The following is a 22,329-nucleotide window of genomic DNA, read 5'->3' as shown; positions in this document are numbered from 1 at the left end:
GTGTTTTCTCCTAAGTAGTGGGCAACATAAAAGCAGCCTGGTTCCCCTGCTCACTAAATGGAGTAAGCACTGGCTGTGGATGTAAAGTTATTTTCTGAAAGGGCTGGTGAAAAAGACTCCAAATAAACAAAAACCGCTGAGACATCTGAAAATAGAGTGCAGTGCTGAACAGGTTCATGAAATAGTTCTGAGAGAACTAGTACTACCAAAGGCACTATGGCCCTGTCAGTGCAGTTTTTCTCTGCAGGATGAATTATCCAGGGCTCTGAGCCTCACTAATGCAGTTGTATCGATTTTGAGACCTTGCTAGCCTGGGTATCCTTACACAGCACAATGCTGTGTGTGTGTATTCTTAGTGCTCATTCTCAAGAGAAGCAATTAAGGTGTCACTGGGTCTTAATTGTCTCCATAGAGGATGTTTTCTTTAAAGCCCTGTTTGTTTGAAAAACAAAGCAAAACATATTGCTTAAGTTTTATTTTCAGACCTCCACGGGGAATTTTGCAGTACTGTGCATGTAATTTACAAATTATCACACCATTTATTTTTAGAAGCAACCACTTCAACGATGTAGAGAAATTCACCTGGTTCTAAAGGAAACAGATCTGACCAACAGGTCTCAGAACTGCTGGGTGGTGAACATTTGTGGAGAAGAGTCCTGGTCAGGGGCTGTGGACTGAAGATACTGAAGCCCATGTCTGTGCCAGCCTGGAGCAGATCTGTGGGCAGGGTGAGAATCCGAGAGCCCAACACCAGCCCTGTAGGTGGGGGAACAGTCACTGAGGACTGGCTCTTCTTCAGCCCCATTACTGGGGAGCAGATGCAGCTTGCGAGTGTCAATTTCAGATCAATTTCAGGTCAACATCATCTGAAAAACAAAACAAAATAAAAAATAAGTAAATAAGGAGTCCTCAGGGAGCCCTGCTGATGGTTTTGAGCAGAGGTCTGGAGGAGGCAATGAGGATAATTGGGGGACTGGAACATTCATCTTATGAGGAAAGGCTGAGGGGGCTGGGCCTGGCCTGTTAAGCCTTGAGAAGAGAGAGCTGAGAGAGAACCTCATTAATGTGTACAAATACCTAAAGGGTATTACAAGAAGGTGATACCAGGGTCTTCTTGGTGGTGCCAAGCAATGGAAGCATAAAATGGCTTGGGTTAGAAGGAGATTGTCGTCTTGTTCCACCTCCAGTCATGGCACGGACACCTTTGCTATCCCAGGCAGCTCCAAGGCCTTGAACACTGCCAGGGATGGGCAGCTACAGTTTCTCTGGGCACCCTGTGCCAGGGCCTCACCACCTTCTTCTGTTGGGTTTGTTGGTTTGTTTTTTCCTTAATATCTGATCTAAACCTGCTCTTTCCATCTGAACCCATTCCCCCTCGTCCAGTCACTAGGTGCTATGTAAATAGCCTTGCCTCATCTTCCCAGTAAGTTCCCTTCAAGTACTGCAAGGCCACAACTGGGTCACCGCAAAGCTTCTCTTTTCCAGGCTGAACAATCCCTTTGTCCCAGCCCCTCAGGAGAGGCGCCCCATCCTTCTGGATGGGCAAGAGAACACGAGGCCACGGGAAGGCACAGGAAATTCCACCGGAGCACGGGGAAGAGCTCCTTTCTGGAACAGACTGCCCGGAGAGGGTGCGGAGTCTCCCTCAGCGGAGATATTCCAGAACCATCGGGACGCAGTCCTGCGCCATGTGCTCTGGGATAACTCTGTGAGCCGCGATGAGCCGCTGTGCCCCTGGGAGCATTCACCCACAGCGCTCGGCTCGGCTCGGCTCGGCTCGGCTCGGCCCACTCCACTCCCGCCCCTCCCCGCGCGCGTTCCCGGATGGAAGCGGCGCGTCCCACGGCCGCGTGACCGCTCCCTCCCGGAAGTGCGGCGGGAGCGGGGCCGTGCGGGAGCCGGGAGGTGCCGAGCGCGGGGCGGGCACGGCCGGGAGCAGCGGGACTCGGCGCGGGCAGCGATGCGGCTCCGCCGCCGCCCGGGCTCGCCGCCTTCGCCTCCCGCCGGGCGCCGGTGACCGTCACAGCGTCCCCGCCCCGGCGGAATGAGCCCCGCCGCGCCGCCCCGCCAGCGCCGCGATCCGGTACGTGCCGGGCCGGGGGTGCGGGGTGAGGGGTGAAAAGCCTTTGTTGTGGCCTCGGGCCCGGGGCAGCGCCGGGAGGTGCTGCGGGAGGGCCGGGCCGGGCCGGGCCGCCGAGAGCCGGGGCGGGCGGTGTCGGCTCTCCGCGGTCCCGGGATCCGGCGGTCCCCGCATCCAGCGATCCCCCTCGGGCTGCTGCAGGCCCTGGTGAGCGCTGCCCGCCGCTCGGCCGCGGACAGCCCCTCACGCGGAGCGGGCAGCGCGGTGTTCTCCGCCCGTGCCCTCAATACCCCCGAGTGCGGTTTGGCTTGGGAAGTTCGCGCCGTGTGAGAAAGCAGAAGAAGGCGGCGGGGGCGGGTGTGTGTTGTGTGTGTTGGCTGGGAGGTTGTTCGCCGTCTTTGGGCTGCGGCGAAGTTTGTAGCAGGGTTCAGTGGATGGTGTGTGAGGAGAGCTCCCCTCGGTTCGCCGGCTGCGCGCACCATCTTAGCCGCGGTCAGGAAGTGGAGTTGACTCAGGCTGGTTTCACCTGATGATGTCGTCTGCTGAAATTCCCGGGAGTCCGGGGAAAATCTGCATCACACTGAGGCTGTTGGAGGGCAGAAGTAGGTGAGGAAGACCGTAAAGAATGGAAAACGGCAAAACAAAGGATGAGCGATATCGATGAGGTGTCGGTGTTTTTTTAACTGTGGGGTACTGAAATCGGCAATCTGTTTTAAAATGTAGCTTTGCTTTGTGACTGTATTCTTAATTTCTTTTCTAAATAGGTGTTAAGAGTTATAAAAATAGTATTTGGACAGAAAGGATTGTCTCGAGCCTGCTGCCAGGAAGAACCCTGTGACAGAGTCAAGCAGGGTCCTTCCTTATTCTTATCAGCTCTGCAGAAAGCTTTATTTTGATAGATATCCCATATGGTTACAGGAATTTTTACCACAGTGGTTCTGAGCTAAACCATTTGTATGGCTGCCAAGGCATTTTGTTTTAACCATAAGAAAAAAAGCTTAACAAAAAATTACTCCTTTTCTGTTTTTTACTAGAAGTTGTATTATTTCTGGAAATAAATATCCCTTTTTAGAGCGGTACTTAGCAGTTACTGTCACTTCTGAAAGTATTTTACCTGGCTTCTCTCTGGGCCTTCTGGGATGTGTGGCCAGGACAACCATAAATGTTTGTGAAGGATTTCCAGTGTGTGTCTATTGCATGGTTATTTCCCCCTCACTCTGTAAGGGGATATTTACTCAGGAAAGGGAAAATAATTTTTAAACAATATGCCTTTTGTGTATAAAGCTGCAAACTTGTCAGGCTTTGGTACATCAGCAGAAACTGCGTTTAACTCTCTTCTGGAAATCTGAGATTTTAAATATCCAGAAATATCCTTGGTGTTATAGTCCCTTGAAACAGCTTTCTGCCAAACTTTTAACTTTGGTACTTTGCAGCCTGCTTTTAAACTGTCAGTGAAAATAAAGAATTACATTCTGTACTTGCATAGGCGGTGCAAGCTACTTGTTGCTATTAAAAACTTGTATATGCTATAGACAAGTATAAAATGAATTTGAAAAGCTACCAAGTTTTCTTTCTGGCCCTAATCACTGATTTCAGCCGTCACTGCTTGCTGTGTACAGTTTTGCATGTTCAGTTGAAATTACATTAAACTACTTGTTTTTCCTCTTTTTTTTTTTTCTTCCCCCCCTTTAGGTTGTGTTTCTCTGTTGATTTTTGTGCCTTTGTGCCTTTTGTGCCTATAAACATAAATATACAGGAGAGAAGAATAAAACCAGTTGTCATTATCAACATAAGTTAGAGTGGAGAAGAAGTAGCTGAGGACAGCAACAGGAAACAGTTGACTTGCACTTAAATCTCATTAACTTCTCGCTTCATTCATTCTGCCCAAGTTTTCTGTCTGCATTGTTTTTCCAGCCTTTCATATACAATCTCTTCACATCTGTTCACTTTTTTTTTTCCTCTTTGCCTCCCATGCTGTTGTAGAGGTGGTGGTAATTAGAAATTTGTCCTGTTGAATGGTTCCAGGTGCTTTGGTGTGCCCAGGCATACGCTTCTTTGTGTCTTGCCTTGCAAAACCACCTCAACCTGCTTTTTTCTTTTTTTGTTATATTTTCGTGTTGATGACAAGTGGATATTTTTGGTGGGTTTTTTTTCTCACAGTTTTTGTGACAGGTTCATATGCTCCTTATGGGCGTTTCTGTCTCCTTGTCAAAAGCAGTCTGCTTCCTGTGTATTTAGCAAAACCTGGTGGAGACTAAAGTAGTCTTAAGTGAGATGGTTATGCTTCCCAGAAGCAGCAACCTGATGCCTGTAGCCATAAAATCCTGGGATCTTCAAAATACTGTGCTCCCAATCAAAGCATGAACGCTGTGCATTTTGTCCTGTATGTCCTGGGCCCTGCATTTTTGGGATGAAATAGAAGGCACTTGCCTCAGTGCTTGACTAATGTCTGTGGTCTCCAAGAGCCTCTTGTACCTTGGCACTGGCACAGGGTGCCCAGAGGAGCTGTGGCTGCCCCATCCCTGGCAGTGTCCAAGGCCAGGTTGGACGGGGCTTGGAGCAGCCTGGGATGGTGGAAGGTGTCCCTGCCCATGGCAGGGGGGTTGGAATGAAATGATCTTCAAGTTTCCTTCAAACCCAGACCATTCCATGATTCCCTTTCCCCTCTTCAAAATATGTACATATTCATAAGAGGCCTTCCTTCCTTTGATTTCTTGAAAAAAATTTCCAGTTCATGTTCCTGTGAGATTCTGTTGCTTCTTGTCTCACTCATATCAAAGGGCTTCCTATTGGAATTGTCCCTTCACGTGAAAGTAGGAGATCTCTCATTCAGCTTGTGCTTGGTACTTAATGGAGATTTGTTGCAGCTCTATGAGAGGTGGCGGTGTTTTAGTGGTGGTAATTTAGATATTGTAGTTCTTAACTGATAGAAGATGGTCGCTTGCTTTAGTTCAGTGGGTTTCTTAAGAAGTGTGTGTAATTGTGTTACAGAGTGAGTGTTTTGCATAAATGTGGGGTTTTGGTAATGTTTAAGCTATTCAACTTGTGTGGTGGAATTTTGGCAGGAGTGTATGTTCAGTATTGGAAGGAGTTTAACCTAAAAACCCTCAGCTATAAACCTCAACTCTGTTGGTTCCATTTTATCCAAATTTAATAGCTTTCCAGTGTGTTTTTTGGTAGCCTGGCTTAAAATTATTCTTTATCAGCTACAAGGTTTTTTATGTTTTGTACAAGGAATCACTTTGCAACCATGCGTGTATCTGTCAATGTTGTTGTGATGAGTGTTTGCATATAGCATTTGGGAAATGTGGTGGAAAGTCAGATACTCTTTCAGCTGATTCACAAAGTTATTGGCATGGAATAATCCAGAGAGCTCATATGTCCAAATTCCCTGAATTAGATTACTTATCCTTGATACTGCCTTGTATCTCCCAGAAGCCATTTATTGCTTCATTTTTTTTGGTGAAAAATATTTATTTGGTGAAAAATATGCTGTTTTTAATTGTAACAATCTGCATCAGCTCATCCACCATGGTTCATGTGGCATTTGCTCCTTGCACTGTATTGTGACTTCAGTTCTTAAGTAGTTCAAGGGTGAAGTATCATTTGATGTGTAATTTACCTGTGTGCTTTAAGAAAAAGCAATTGTGTGCCAGGGAGAATGCAACAGAGTAGCTCTTGGCATAGGCAGTGCTGCTGCTGGTGGAGTAAATGTCTCCAGCAGTTGGGAAACTTCCAAAGTTCATGGGGTGGGAACCTCTTATTGTTGTGCAGTGGAAAGGATCACTGGGTGAAACTTGGGAGCCAAGCTTTCTCTTGGCCTCCTTCCTGGCAGTTCCTTTAATGTTGGTCCCCTCCCAAGAGCTCACTTACCAGTTGGTCAAGTCCTTTGCAAAATCGATTTGTGAGTAGGGCTGCGAATGGAAATGAAGGAAATGGGGGGGAGGGGTGATGACTTGCACTTGATTTCTTTCAAATGCTTTGTTTTCTTGTGTGCTGAATGTTCAGCAAAATAATTAGACTTGGGTGTCTCTAAAAGGGTTTGGGGAGTTGCATCGGCAGATGCTTCCTGAACAACTGGAATTGAGCTCCTCTGGCCTGAGGAATGGCTGGTATAACTTTCTCCTCTGGTGTTCCACTTTCTAGCTCTCTGCTCCATGCTGACTTTTTCTTTGGAAAAGTTCACAAAAGCTTTCATTTTCCTGGCTTTCTTTATTCATATTTGGTTTCTAATTGATGAATCTGCTTTCTCCATTAGTGTGGCCTGTAGCCTTTGAGGGACAGATGATTTCAGTACACAGAGTTTAAGTTAAAAATCACTGGATAAAGTCAAAGTAAAATCTGAACACAAGTTATTTGTTGTTTCAAGCACTTAATTAATCTAGTGATTCAGTAATTCCTCTAAATTCTGTAGAGGAGACACGTTTGCTATCTTCACAATAGGGCTCTGAATTACTTCATATGTAGACATTACCTCAGCAACAAAACTATCACTCTTTAGTGGCAGTTTTTCTTAATTTTAAAACAGATTCCTTGTTAACTGAGATTAATTTCAGAGTTACTTGTTTGTAATCAAAACTCTTGAAGATAAAACCAGAACTTGTTTGTAATGAATTTATATAATGAGTGGTTAATATAGTTTGTTCAGCTTAGGGATGGAGCAATATGTAATGAAGATATTAAATTTTAGCTCCTCTTTGTGAGTATCAGATGTACTGGTGGGCACACTGATATTGACATATCAAGTTGAGTAACTGTTCTTGTAACAGGACAAAACAGTCATTTTAACTAACATGTTTGTGGTGTGTGAAAAGTTACTTGCAGCAATTATTTGTGTACATCTGGATTTATACCTCTTTTTAGCTGTTTTTTTCATGCATTTTGAAAGTTCTGCATAGTGACTACCTGAACTTATTTAAAGTCATATTATTTCAGTTCTGAAAATATTATTCTGAAGACGAAGCTGTCTGAAATCTCTGGCTGATTTGTGTGATTGCAGGTTAATGTAATGCATTGCTGTACTGACTGTCCAAGTGGGTGTGATCTCATGCTTGGATCTGGCACTGCACTTGGCACATGGTGGTTTCAGAGGAGTAAAATGTATGAAATCTATATTCAGTGGGTTTTTATGATCTCTGCAGAATATGTCAAGGTAGATTTTTTTTTGTTTATTTATGTGCATATAGTGAGCAAATTTAAATTAAAAATGGCAGCAGAGAATAATATTTGTGTTGTGGTGGGTGATACAGTTTCTAAGAAACTGAAACTTATACTGAAGAAGTTTGCATAAATGCATTTTATGCGAGTTTTGCAAAATCCACTGGGCAGGTGGTTGATCCAGGGTAAAAAATACAGTAAATAAGTCTGAAAGATTTGAATTAATACTGTTGCATTTCATGAGAGGCTTGTGATTAGGGGAGGTCCTGTCTTGCTTACAGCAGAAAAAAAGCATTTTAGTAACATTCTGGTGAAGTGGGGGTTTTCCCTTTAAAAAAAGGGGAGAGGGGAAGAGAGAAGGAAAGCATGATATAACTAGAAGTGAAAGAAAAGCTTCCACAGGCTCAGAATTAGTGTGTGGCAAACTTTACACCCAGACTTAGTTTCTATGATTAGTTATATTAATAAGATCATCAAGCAAAATCCACTTTTATTCTGTAGTCAGTGGTTTTGAATATTGTTTTACAGGCCAGGCATAATTTTTAATGATTAAATAGCAGTTGTGTTTGGAAAGGTGCCATCCCCTCCAACAAGTGTGAGACTCTGCTCACTGAGTGCTGAGGGAAAGATATATGGCAGTAACATCATCAAGTGTTAGTCTGGGTTACTAATAAATTACAGTGTCTGAGCCTTCAGAGGTTTCCAGAGTCACTTGTAAAGAGGGGCTCGGCGCTTGGTGTTGGCTGACTTCTTGATTTCCTGGTAGTAAATATTTTTTTTTTTTCCTGCTGTTTGTTTCTCTGCTCTGGGAGAGCATTTTTCCGTGGCAGCACTGCGTGTGCGGGGTGGGATGATTCACTGCGGGGTTGTGTCTCCTGTGTGTGCATGGAGGCAGAAAGCAGTAGACTCAGATCTGCTTCTGGTCTGCCTTGTTTGACAGCACCCAAGATGAAACCAAATCTATTTACTGCACAGCCAGGCCACCCCGACAGGCCTGTGCCAGCCTCTTTGCCTTGCTGCTTACTTGGGAAATATTCTTCTGTCTTGAGCAACTGAGAGTGTGTAAGTGGGGAAACTTACAGGAAACTGCCATGCTTTTGATTGTTTTTGTAGTGGAAAAAAGGATCTCAAACAGATTATATCAGAATGGTTATTAAATTCTGAAGTATAAGCAGAACAGTACCTGGATGTTTTTTGAGCAGTAGAATGATAGAAGTTGTTTACTAGTCTTTGAAATTCATGAGCCAGTTTCTGTTGGACTATTTTGTGAGCTGGACTGAATCATCCTTCCAACTCAGGATATTCTGATTCTATGAACTTCTAGATCTGTGGGTCTAAACCAGTTTAGCTGCAGTCCAGTCCTGAGGTGTTAAGTTTTACTTGCATTGTTGGCTTTTAGAGATTACTGCTTCATATTCACCAAAGCAAGTGTGTGTGCAGCTCTACCTCTTGGCCTGCCTGTCTTTCCTAGGATGTGTATAATCAGCTCTTGTGGATTAGTTCAATTTCAAGACTGTTGGGGCAAATTAACATCAAATGCAGTTTGGTCCTCTGGCAGAATTGAGTTTTAGGCCTTTTTTCTCAATTTCCTAGCTTTAAAGTTTCACTTGTTTTTTGCACAAAGTCTGATGCTCATGGCAGAATTGAGTTTTAGGCCTTTTTTCTCAATTTCCTAGCTTTAAAGTATCAGTTGTTAATTTTTTGCACAAAGTCTGATGTTTTTGTTTTTTGCACAAAGTCTGATGCTCGGGCATAGAGGAGGCCTGAAATGAGCTGTGGCTCTCAGAAATCTCCAAGATGCAGCTGTGTGCACAAATGTGACCACTGCTTTGCCATGAGAGGTAACAGGACAGCAAATGACTGATCAGCCCCCTCCTGAGAGCATCTGTGAGTATGAGCTTTTGCCTGCTGAAAGCAGTTGTATCAATTCAGTGTGAGCTTTGCGGGTGATGCCAGTCTGCAAAAGTTAATGAGGAGAACATTCTGCTGCCCTGTACAGCTCCTTTGCAGCAAATGACAACACAGCACTGTCTCCAGAGAGTGCAGGCCAGTGCTTTCCACAAATCTTATGGATTTTAAAAGAAAAGAAAACCAAAACAACCCAAACCACCCCAGACTAGCTGTGAATCTGCTAAAGAAAAATATTTTTTTGTTACGATTGGAATCAGCTTTGTGTTGGCTTGTACAAACTCCTGTTCCAAGTGCAAAGAAGAAAGTTGAGATTAGCATTTTTGATTTGGTGAACTCTTGATTGTGTGTAACTGAAGCATTTAGAGAAAAAATGTCTTCATTTAATATACTTTTCACATGTCAATGATTTGTTGGAGTAAGAGTAATGGAGTGAAACTAAGGAGGGGAAAAGATCACTTTGGCTGTATACCAGGAAACAAACCCCGACAGCAATAGATTATTTGAATAGAATATTTTCCCAAGAGGAATCGTGGTGGAAATACACCTCTTTTGGGTCCTGTAAAACTAGACTGGGCAATGAAAATGAAAAATGCTGTAAGAAATAATCTTGCATTTCTTCTCCAGGGAAATGCATAGATGACTGCTGGAGGGGGTGGTCTGGGATATCTAATACAGAGCACAGTGGGTTTTCTGTATTACAGAACAATAATGCAAGGCTAATGCTGAGGGATTTTTATCTGTGAGCTTGGCTGATGTAAACCAGACAGTTTTAGCTCCAGCTCTGCTGAGCACTTGGGCTTCCTCATAGCTGAGGTAAAATTCAACTTTATTTTCAAAGCCTTAGGATAGGAAAGAAAATTAAGAGAAAAGCCTGAAAATAGCATGTAAGCAACTTCACAGTTTTTACAACTAATACTATTACCTTGCTAATTTTGAGCTGCTGACTTCAGTGTCATCAGTCATAGGTACACCATCATCCTTCTGAAAAGTTGGGCATTTCCCACGTGCTGGGTTATGCCTTGCTGGGGCCTTTTTGCTGGGAGCACCATGAGGATGTGCTTTTAAATTCTGGAGTCTTAGTTGCAGCTATTTTGAGATGTCTGTGAGCCCAGCTGCCTGCCCTCTCTCTGCTGGAGTTTACTGTCCCCGGGCAGGGGTGACAGGGTGTACATGGAGTTTCTCAGCTGTCACAGCCCAGTCCATGACAGTATTTTTTTCTCACTGGAAAAGTGTGCAGAGAGTCATGAATTGGCTCGTGGTGTGGCTGCTGATTGTGTCTCCTGGCAGGGCACAGGCTTCCAGCAGAGCTGCGGGGTGGCAAGGGTGACATGGTAAGCTTGAAGCACACAGGAGCAGCCAGAGCTTCTGATTTAAGCCCCAAAACTTGGGTTTGTGTAAACTTAGTTGCTATTGCGTGGTTCCAGAGCAAACATATACTTAAATAAGCATTTTTAAATATCATGTTCTAAAAAAGCCTCAAACCTTTTTAAGTGTTATAGGCTGCCTCTTCAGTAAGTGTCATAGGGTTTTCCTGTGTGTAGCCCAACTGCTGTTCCCTCCTTTTGCCCCAAAAAGGAGAAATTTTTCATGTTAGAAGTACTACAGATAACATAAAGTGTAGTACCTTCTTAACTTACCTATAAGTTTTCTAACTCAGGGGATGGATATATGTTATTGCAATTGTGTAAGTATGAGACATTCTGTTCACTCAAATGATGCAGTGATAGATGGGGATTAAAATCAATAAATGCTGAGCACTGTATTTAAATTTTCGTAGGTATATCTTAAGTGTGTTTTCAGAGGAGATAATAACTGAACAAATTGGAAAACTGCCTGAGCTTAATAGACCTTTCAGGCATCTGTTATTGTGTTGTGGATCATCCAGCAGGAAACTTAGTTTAATAGTTAGCTGTTTAGGAAATACAACAGCAGTTCTTTCAAAAAGATCAATTGTGAAGGGATGCAAATCCTTCTAATTAAGAAAGCAATCCTATTTTTTGCAAAGTTCATTTTTTTCCTATGTACTAGTAAAAACTGTAGGAATTTATGTAAGCTTAATTAGCTTATAAGACAAACTCTTAAAAAAATAATTTCAAGCCATAGGCGTTTCATGCCACCAAATAAGTGTGACCCAGGTGGTGGGTGGCTGTTCCACAAATCCTGTGATCAGTGAGAAGGGGACATGGCTTTTTTCACTCTTAAATAGTTTGGCCTTCATAAGCTGATGCTGCCTACAACTGTGTGATCCAGCTGGGTCCAGGTGGGGCAGTGCAGAAATAACTTTGGCCGTAGAATGTCTTTCACTTCAGACCTAACTATTTTGATTTGGTTTGTTTGTTTTTTTCATTTTTATATTCATAAATATAATCTTCCTCAGCCAAGAAGTGAGAAGATGGTGTTTATCCCAAGAATTTGCCTTCTTTGTAATTTGAAAAATGAAACTGATTCCTTGAATAAATATTGATAGTTTTATGTAAAACACTTACATATTAATTATATAATACTATGTAATACTTTGTTCACTGGTGATAATTTAACGAGAGGAAATTAAATAAGTGTCTCTGTAACTACACCATGTTTATTTTGAATGGGTTTTTGGGAGGTGATGTTACTGAATGAAGGAGGACTTATTTTGGATTTTTTTTTAAAGCCAAACCCTCAAAATTTCACAAACTATATTTGGGTTCTGAATTATGTATTTACTAGGAATAAAAAGTTGGATGGACAGAATGTTATTTTCCAGTTAAACTTCAGAGGGTGATCTTTATTTCAGCCAGTGATGAAACATCAGAATTTCCAGAGAGGGGACAAGAAGTTAATTCACAACAGCTTTGCATTTTGTGCAGTGTTGAGCCCTGCTCAGGAAAAGACTGTCACCATCTGAGTGGAATATGCAGTACTTGCACTTGGAATTTGTTGGTGTGATCCTGGAGGGAACCACTTTGAGCCTGAAGGTCTGAGCCCTGGGAAGAAGGGATGCTGGAAGGAAGAGGCTCAGCAGGACCTGATCACTGAGTTCACAACGTGCTTTTCTTCTCATTCTTGGGGGAGCAGGACAGGGTCACAGATTTGCTTGGAGAACCATCCTTGGGTTTGATTCTGGCAGGCTGGATTTGACTTTTGGGGTGTGCTGGGTACCCTGCAGAAGACAATTTGTTCAGCCATCCTACCAGCAGTGCTGAGGTAAACCATTGCTGTTAATGGTTCAATGTGCAGCACCTCCTGTGCACCTGCTGCACTGTGCCTGCCCTGGGAGAGCTCCTGGCATCTGCTTCCTGCACTGAGCTGCTCCTAAGGACAGAGCTGGCAGCATCCTCCCAACAGGGCAGCTCTTCAAACACCTTTATCAAGTGTTTTGTGTTTTATTATTGGGGGCGTAGAAAATTCTTCTCTATGTGTTCCTATGTATGTGGTGCTTTCTTAACAAGCTAATCACTTTTTCAGTGAAAAAGTTGAGATAATTCCAGCACAAGATGTAAGAGACTGGGAATGTGCTCTTGTCTAGCTCTGAGAGGTTCAAAAGTAACTTTGTTTAGAATAATGTTGATGAATACTCAATTTCAGACCGGGGAAAAAAGGTAATATTTTTGAAAGTTATGCTATGGATGCAGGAAGTAGCTTTTAATCTTAAAAGTTGGGGAAATGGAGATCTGATACAGCTTTTGATGAAAATCTGTGCAAATACATTTTTTGGAAGGTAGCCAGTGCTTTCTTTACTCTGTGTGTGCAGGTAATTAATTAACAATAATCAATTTCACATGGCTTTAAATTTAGCATAAGTATTTGACTAGGAGGGCACTTCAGTTAATTCCTAAATAAAGTGCTTTGAGAAATCTCCTTTTTTAATGTTATATCTGCCTACTTGCTCACTGTAGGAGGATGAGCTCCTGGAAGATCCAAATTTAACAGAATCTGGTCTGTTTGCAGAGTGATTATCAGGTGAAGCCAGTACCTTCCTTAATAGACCAGTAGAAGAAGTGTTAAGCCCATCATGTTTGGGGTCTGGAAGTACAAGCAGACAACCTTTGACCTTTTCTTTTTTTTTTTTTAACACAAAGTGTTCAATAAAGACAATGAACACAAACTCTGAATTAAATCAGCACTGGCTGCTGTACAATATTCAGTATATTAGTTCATTAGAAAAAACTTCAAACAAAGGAACTTGACACCATTTAGAAATACGTCTCATTTTCCTTTTGAAAACCAGAAACTTCTTTTACCCCATCCATTAAAGCTTGTTTTCCTGTTCCCAGTGCATGTTTGCCCTGATGGTCAGACATTTCTGCCTGGCAGAATGGCCACACAGACTGGTTTGTTGGGCTGTGTCCAGACAGGCACAGCATTGCCTAAAAATTCTTGGACCTGTTGTCTGATAATGTTCCCTCATTTCTGCTGTTTTGTTCATGATAGCCTGCAGAGTAATAAATGCAGGTTCTAGCATGAAAATTGTCCCTCTAAGTTGTTTCATCCTGCAGATAGCAGACCTGTCTTCCTGCACTTCACTGATTTAATTCCACCCAGTTGTTCCTTGACTGGTTTTGGGAACTGCAGCTCTCTCTGTTCCCAACCATTTGGTCTAATAGGCTGTGATGAGGGGTTGGTACTTGGAAAACCATTTTGTCAGAGCTGATGACAGTGGCTGATCAATGATTCATAAACAATTTCTTCAGAGTAGTATTTAGTCTCCTCCCCATGTAGAGCACAGTAGAACAAAGGGTGTGTAGTTGCATCTCTGTTCTCACCTTCAGGCTGCCTGTGCAGGGTCCACTTTGCCCTGGTGACCATTGGTGGCTGCTCAGTGTGGTCTGGCTGGCTGTCAGTCTAAAGACTGCAAGAAGCCCTCTCTATAAACACCTCAAAATCCTCTGATTTCAGGACAGCATCGTGAAAGCTTGTGTTTTCTCTCACCTTGTAGCTCTGGTAAATATCCTCATGACTGCCCCCAAATCCCAGTTAATTGATTAAGTAAAGTGAAGGGCAGATCTGCAGTACTGCTAAACCATTTCCATCCTTCTTTTGGTACATGTTAACAGAGCATCAGAAGCTCTGTTTATTCATTCTCCCATTATTCAGTTTGTCTTGGTTGGTCCTTGTTTTGTTTTGGTTGTGTGCTCAGGCATACTAAAAAATACAGACAGCTCCTCAACACAGACTCCCAGTATCAAGGATTTAGAGTTTCTGCCAGTTTTCTCAGTCTAAAAATGTGTTTGGCTTAGTAAATCCATGCAAAAATGTGAAGTGTTAATGTGTTCTTCATAGGTGTATCAGGAGGTCATGAAAATCACTTGTCTGGTGCTAGTGCTGTAAAGGGGAAACTTTACAAAAAGCTGAGGCTGTTCAGAAGGACCTGAGAAATGTGCTTAGGTAAAATCACATTTCTCAGGTCCTTCTTAGGTAAAATCAGGCCTTCCTTAAGTAAAGGCCATGCAGCAGGTGGAAGCAGCCTCTGAAGCACAGCTGCCATGGGTAGAGCAGGTACAGAGACAAGGCAACACATCAACCTGAAAGTAATTGCAAATAACTACCTTTGCTTAGAGTAAAATTCTCAGTGAATCAAGCTGATTTAGCTGTGAGATGGGAGTGGGCAGATAACTACTGGTAGACGGCCCAAGGTCACTGAACACTTTCTTAAAAGAGATTGTGTGTAGCAGTTATTTTCAGATTTTTCCAATTTAGAAACCTCTTCAGAGCAAATTTGGCTCAGATCTGCTGCTCCTTCATGATTACTGGGAGCTGACTGGTCTAATGGGCTGAAGAATTGAGGTACAGATGAGAGACTAGGCAGTCCTGTGCATCTCATGCAAATGACAGAATAAGGAATGGGCTATATTCTTCTTTCTTTTACCTTTGGAGCATCGAGGAGCTGCAAGCAGGGTCAGTAAGGCTGAGATAAGCTCTTCTAACCCTTTCAGGATATGGTTCTGTGTCAGAATCCATTGCATTGGGGCAATAGCTTCAATTGTCACCCCTGAGTAGGATGTGCTTCCTGAAATAATGGTAATATACGTGCTAATATTTGCTTTTTGAAAGCAGAAGTTCATATGTATCCTTCCCAGGAATTTTACTCTGGGTGGCTCTGTACAGAGAATCAAAATCAATTGTAAACATGTAAGCAAAAACTATGTAAACACAACATGCATAATAGATGTGTTTCCTGCTTAAAAAAACATGAAGTAAACAAGTTTGGTTATCTTAAATTTAGGGATGATGTTGGTTTTTCATTTATTGTAAGTACTAATGAAGTACTGAATGTTGCCACAAATACAAGTTTTATTTGGGGAAAACTCATTTGTTAAAGACATCTGACTTGTGTTTATGATTAGTTTTCAATGTCTCAGGGATCCATATCTTACAGGAGACCTATTCAGTATTTGTTTTCACCTTGTCATAGCAGATCTGTTGGTAGAGATTGATTAAGGCATATTATTATAAAGCATCTGCTTCCTCATCTGGTAAAAATTGAGAATTAGCTTTCTTTTCAAGCTCTTCCACTTCTGTGATTCAGAGCAATCACCTGTCAGCAGGCTTTGATGTGGAAGAGCTGCTTCATACCATGAGTGAGAAGCAGTACCAGAAAGGCAGGGGGGAAAACATCCAGTGAGGATCACAGCATTTCACAGAGCAGAATTCTTCCTGTAGGAATAATGAACTTGTTACATCATGACTGAATTGTAGGTTGCTCTTGCAGTGTCTTTTTACCAGTGTTTGCATAAAACCTTGTTTCTAAGTGTTGCTCCATCCCTGGAGAGTTCCATCATGATTAGTGATGTGCAATCACATCTTTTGAGGAAGACAATTAATGCTGTTCTATCACAGCTAAAAAGAGCTGTACAGTGAAGCAGTCAAATGTTGCAGAAAGATGGTTGCTTTTAAGTGATAGCAGGATATGTTTAAAGAAACTTTCTGTACTAAGAGGAAATGTTTTGTGGCAGAAATAATTGATTTTTTTCTGGTTTGATCAGGGTTCATTTCACTTTTTTAGCAATTTAATGAAGCAGCTTAAGTGAGAGGCTGTGCTTGTGACAGAAATCTGCCCACAGCTGACAGCAAACCCTCCCTTAAGGAGGGCCAGCCAGGAATCCAGAGCTGCCCTCTCATTGCCCACTTTCTTTCATTGGCCAGGCCCAATTTCTGCTGTGTAGCCAGGTGTGAGGGATCTGGGTGAGTGACCCAGCTTCTGATGGGCAGGAGGAGCTGCAGTGCTGTTAGGTCATGGTAGTTCGTAGCAAAATTGCTTTATTTCTTGTTAGGAGTTGAGTGAAACTGTTTTCTGGCTTTGTGCGATTATAGTTCTTCAGCTGTGTCTGTTGGTGTTAAAGATCTGTGAAAGAAAATACTGCTTGAAAGGCAGGTCTGATTTTGTACCCTCCATTCAGAAATCCCAGGAACCTGTTCTGCTCCCAGGTGGCTGAGTGTTCTTGTGAATTATGTCTGGGTGAAAACTTAAGGCATTGTACTAATGACTGAGTGCTCTGGGTACTCTGCAAGTCAAAGGAGGAGAGCCTGAAGAAAGTTATAACACTTCTGGAGTGGCCAGAGTGCTAATTTGCAAAGGGGGTGTCGAAATATTGTCATTAGTGGTGGTGTGTGATGCAGAGGTGCTTATTTTTATAAATTACTGTGTGAGGGCTCAGCCTGCAGGTTTTGAGCACCAGTGGTTGTTAATGTGTGACACCCAGCAGAGCCATTGTCCTCTTTTCAGGTTCAATTTTCAGATGCATAATTTAGTACACACAGTAATACGAGTTTTTCTATTTCCCACACCTAAAAAGGATGAAAAAAATGTATGAATTCCTTTTTTTAGGAGAATTACTGAAGCTTGGATTGCTCTCTTGATACTATAAATCTGCAATAAGTGGCAATGTCAAGGGTTCCCACCCCACCTCCTCCTGGGGAGATGTCCAGTGGACCTGTGGCTGAAAGCTGGTGTTACACCCAGGTAATCTACATAAATTCCAATGGCTTCATTTTCTATTATTGTCATAATAATTGTTAAAAACACTAAACTAAAGTTATTGACATATTGAATAAATATAGCTGACGATCTAAGTAGTTCTCATAGTTAATACTTGCTATGTAAGTTGAATTTTCTTAACATTTTCTGATCTTTTGTTCAGGTTAAAGTAGTAAAATTTTCATACATGTGGACCATTAATAACTTCAGTTTTTGCCGCGAAGAAATGGGTGAAGTTTTAAAGAGTTCTACATTTTCGTCAGGGCCAAATGACAAAATGAAGTGGTAAGGTCTTTATTTGAGCAAGTGCTTTGGGTTTTGTTTTGGGGTTATTTTGCTCACAAAAATTGTAAAGTTAAATTAAAAAGAAATATTAAGACTTGGATATTTCTTAGAGGGTTACTGTAGGTATGGATTGGTTCCAATTTCAAAATGTTAGCAATCACAAAGGAAACATTTATTTCAGTAGCTTTTATGATTGTGTCCTGTAAAAGTATTTCTGAATTTGTTCTGGGTACCATTAAAAAATTACAATTTCTCCATTTTTTTCAGGTGCCTGAGAGTGAATCCAAAGGGATTAGATGATGAAAGCAAAGACTACTTGTCATTGTATTTGCTTTTAGTCAGTTGTCCAAAAAGTGAAGTCAGAGCAAAATTCAAATTTTCCTTGCTGAATGCTAAAAGAGAAGAAACAAAAGCAATGGGTAAGGGAATATTAATGTGGTTTTGTAAGAACATCAGCAATGTTATTTTTTTCAGTTGAGAGCGGAATTTAATATTGAGATAAACTTTTAAAATAGCTTTTTTTTTAATTTCCTTTTAGAAACATAATTATAAAATCCTGTTCATGTTTCACACGTTTCTGATCACTGAGCTATGTTAATTCTATCCTGAGCAGTATAAATTACAGCACATTGCCAACTGCTGTCACTCCAGGTCCTTGTCACTTACTTTTTCCAGCAGATTATTCTTGTTTCTTGTTAGGAGAGGTGTATTTGCTTGTTTGTAGCTACACTGGAAGTGTTTGATTTCCATTTTTAAACAGCATAAGCAGACATGGCTGGATTTTTTTAGGCATCCTCTACAATATTTTGGTCTTTCAGCTGATTTACACTTTAATCAGTTTGAAAACATGTGCCATGTATCCAAGGAATTAGAAGACTTTGAAATAACTGGTGATTTGATTTAATTGTTTTGTTGATATGAAATGTATAGAAGGCACTTAGTTTCAAACTTGTGAGCACAGCCTGCATTGGAAATGCTTTTTGGGAAAGCTGGGATTCTTGTGGAAATGAATAATTTAATGGTGATCTGCACTGAATTTATTCTACTGCAAATCCTGTCTGTGAAGAATATCTGTTTTTCTTCCCTTCTTCTACTCCAGGACTTAAGAGATGTTTGAGGTCCTGTTTTGTTGCAAGCTCTGCATTTCCTACAAAAAAATCTGTAGTTCTGCAGTGTTTATAGCCAAAGTTCTTGCTATTTCTCCTTAAGTAACTGGGCCCACTTGTAGTCTTCAAACTAAATCCAGAGAACTGAGTTCAAATGTAAAAATTAAATTATTGGAGTCTTGGGAAGGAAGGTAAATATATATGTTTCACGTGCATGTTTCACTCTACTAATCCTTTCACACTGATGGTGATGATTTCTTCAATCCCTGTCAATTTCCTCTTCTGGAGCTTATATGAGAAAGCTACACTTGTGTAAATTTGGAGAATCATTTGCAGGATGTATACATCTGGACTTGACACAGTCCTGGAGTGGATTGGTATTTGTAATAAAACGTGAAACTACATCAAAACCTATTTGGGAATAATCATAGAAGCACAGAATTGTTGAGTTTGCACAGCAGCTCTGGAGGCTCAGGGTCAGCCTGAGCACTTTGCCTGGGACTTGTGGTGCTTTGAGATCTCCAAGGATGGAGACTCCACAGCTTATCTGGGCAATCTGTTTTGATCTCTAGCCAGGTCCTGCTGGCCCTGTGTTTACCTTAGGGGATCATTGTAGGTTCTTGTTGATTTGTTGTCCCCCAGGACCCCAGTCTCCAGTGACCTGTTTGTTCCTGACCGGTCTGTAGCAAACACCCAGATCCTGACCCATCAGCTCTCTGCTGGTTCATCATCCACTGCAGTGCTAAAAATCCTGTGAGTGGGTGTGTCTGCAGCTTCTGCAATAGTAGCTGTGCTGGGTTTGGCACCACAGGGGTTATAAATATCTTTTCACTTTGGGAAGTTACCAACAGAAGTCTTATTTCTTGGACTCTCCAGCCATTTGCTATCTGCTGCTGTGGGTGCTGTCTATTTACTGAGACAGGAAAATGATGCCCCACTTCCAGTGTCCCTTGTAAATTGATAATTCATGCATAGGCTGCTGCTTCAAGGGATGAAGCTGTGTATGAAACAGAAAATGAACTAACATTTTAACTTTATTAGAAGAAAAATACATTTGCACTTTTGTGCTGCTCTATTTTGTTTCTTAATTTTGGGGAGTTAACACTGGTTGTTGCTACTAAGGGTAAAATCTAAGTCTGCGGAGTAAACAATTGGGCTGAATCTAGAGAAGAAATTTGTGAATGCTTTTGGGAATGTGAATTTCTGATTTTTTTTTCTTTTAATTAAATGTAATGAGGTTAAAAGTTGGTGAAAGTGTGGAAATACTAATCCAGATGCCAAAAAAACTAGACAATATTGTTTTAAAACGTGTTTTCCTCCTTGGTATACAGATTTTCCAATGCGAGCAGTGTTGTGTGTTTGTGTGGTGCCCTCAAAGCCCACCCTGCACTTCAGGGAGTGCATTTCCCTCTGCTGCTGTGCTCTGCATGGGCAAGGGCTTGTTGATACAGGAGCGTGATGAGGTGACAGGGACAGAGACCTCACACCTCCTGCAGTGGCAGCTCCTGGGTGGCTCCTCAGTGTATTCTGAAAATACAGTGAAAATCTCTACAGGATATTTTGCTTGATGTAATCCTAGTGAAGAGCTGTTCTGAATTATAATTTTTCCAGCTCTTGGAGGTGAGGGCAGCGTGTGACACGTGTGTGTTTTCTGTGGTACATGCTCCAGTTGTGTTCCAGGGGTGCTGCCAAGGTCAATAGTGTAGGGAAGTCTGGCTTTGCTGATGGCTTTATTTTGAAGGCTTTAGAAGGAAGGATATTTTAACAGATTGTGTCACGAAAAACACTTTGCTTTTGCTACAAACTTCTGACTTAAACTTCTAAAGTGCTCTCTTTAGCTGAAGTATCTCTGTGTACAGCAAATGAAATGGTGATGTGTTTCTTGCCCAGCTTTTTGGAATGAAAGAAAAGTTCTTTCTTAAAGAACTCTTCATAAGATCCCTCCCCACTTCCCCCTCTGCTCTTATTTCAGTAGTCTTGCTGTCTTAATTTTGAACAATCTTGCTAAATTTAATTCAGAATGTGCTTTATTCTCCTTAGATTCTCAAAGCCATTCCCAAATAACCTCTTTCCCATATTTTACTGTAAGTGTAGGGTGCTCTTTCCTGTGGTTTGATTTGGGCAACAAGTGGCCACTTTTCAGTCAACCAGCCATGTAAAATGTGTGGTCTTGCTGAATTTACATGTGTTTGCACTGAGATGAATATGAGAGTTCTTTTTTGGCTGTGAGCTTTAGAAAAAAAAAAGTTGTGTGGTCACAGCAAATCTGATGGATTAAAAAAAATTCTTATAACTAGGGCCAAAAGATAAATATAATTACTATATTTTATGACCAAAGATAGCTTAGCAGTTGAAAGCTTTCATTTCTGTTTTGCTATTTTAATGCTTTTACTGTATCTCAAAATAATTTCAACCTGTGAAACAAGATTTTCCATTTCAGGAAGAAGTCAAACCAGATTGTTATGACAACTGCAGAGTGTTGTCAGGATGGGTTTGTGGTGACAAATTCATTGTAATGGTGCTTCCCTCTGAACAATTCCTCTTTTGACACATTGGCATTCTTAAACATTCACTGAAAAACTCCTTGTGCTGGATGGTGCCTGAGAGATCTAATGAGAGGATATGGTTTGAATTACAAATTGTGCTCCAAGTTCTATCAAGTGTTTTATAAAATAACACTGTTACAATATTTAAAAGGTTTTAATCAGTTCTGTTGACATGTGATCCAAATGAGAAAAACTGATTAATTTTTATATTAGTCTTGATGTGGAATTAGGTGCTATTTGCTAATATTTTCATTTAATTTGCTGTATTTGTACACAATTTTTTATCAGAAAGCCAAAGAGCGTATCGATTTGTGCAAGGCAAGGACTGGGGGTTTAAGAAATTTATCCGAAGAGATTTTTTACTAGATGAAGCTAATGGTCTTCTACCAGATGACAAGCTTACATTATTTTGTGAGGTGGGTATTAATTTTTAAGTAATAAAGCTTTAAATAAAATGTTTCCTGCTCTAATGAATAGAGATTTATGTTGATTGAAACAGTGACATACTCTAAAATTGAAAGTCTTTGAAAACTACAAACTTGGTGAAATATACATTGTTTTGTCTGCATTACATTTTATTTTATTTTTTGGTGCTTGTACACTGACGTGTAGAATATTGAATTGATTACTTGTAAACTGCTGGACTTCTCTATGAATTTGCCACAGTTACATCAGAATTGACTGTAAAATTATTTATGCCAGAGGTGGCTGGTGTGTGCTGTCTAGAGAAATGCTGTTTTACTGAGGTCACTTTTATTTAAAGACATTGTATTTGGAATTAGAGGATTGGTTTTCACTGGATGGAAATATTCACATACTGGTTCACATTATAAAAGAATACCCAACTGATTGTCAGAATCTATATTCCTTTAATATCCTAATTGATGGCTCTAACCAATGAACAGGTCTTTCCAGTAAATTAAACACTTTATTTTTTGACTAATTGTTACTTGCATTCTCTCAGAAAACAAAATGTGTCTTGTAGAAGGTGTGCTTGATACTGAAAATTAACATTGAGAGCTGTGGTATAAATTTAACTTCATGGTGTATTGTGGGTCCCTTCTTCTATAATATAATTTATGTCCATAACCTAAATTTTCATATTAAGTTTCAGTAAAAAGCTTACTTGGTGTTAAAAATGGAAAGAAGAGAAAGTAGCAGTGTAAGTGGAGTGTATGTTGAATATACATTGGCTGGTTATCTGGGCTGCCATAAAGTGATTAGTGACTTAGGAGGATGATAGATGCTCTAACTGCTAATAAGTTTGCTTTGATCTGTGTATTTACAGGA

General features: G+C 41.2%; 1 protein-coding gene across 1 annotated transcript in view; it reads left to right on the top strand.

Annotated features, from left to right (window-relative positions):
• The first annotated feature begins 1,834 nt into the window (after positions 1-1,834).
• The window catches only part of SPOPL (speckle type BTB/POZ protein like), a 33,240-nt gene continuing 12,745 nt past the window's right edge, over positions 1,835-22,329 (top strand). The window contains exons 1-5 of the mRNA XM_041472955.1: positions 1,835-2,083; positions 16,953-17,087; positions 17,266-17,387; positions 17,655-17,806; positions 21,328-21,455. Coding sequence (XP_041328889.1) covers positions 17,010-17,087; positions 17,266-17,387; positions 17,655-17,806; positions 21,328-21,455 — 480 coding nt within the window. The 5' untranslated portion in view covers positions 1,835-2,083; positions 16,953-17,009. The remainder of the gene's footprint in view (positions 2,084-16,952; positions 17,088-17,265; positions 17,388-17,654; positions 17,807-21,327; positions 21,456-22,329) is intronic.

Source organism: Pyrgilauda ruficollis, unplaced genomic scaffold (assembly GCF_017590135.1).
Source record: "Pyrgilauda ruficollis isolate IOZ18807 unplaced genomic scaffold, ASM1759013v1 scaffold3, whole genome shotgun sequence".
Taxonomy (NCBI): domain Eukaryota; kingdom Metazoa; phylum Chordata; class Aves; order Passeriformes; family Passeridae; genus Pyrgilauda; species Pyrgilauda ruficollis.
This window is presented reverse-complemented; position numbering and strand designations above follow the sequence as displayed.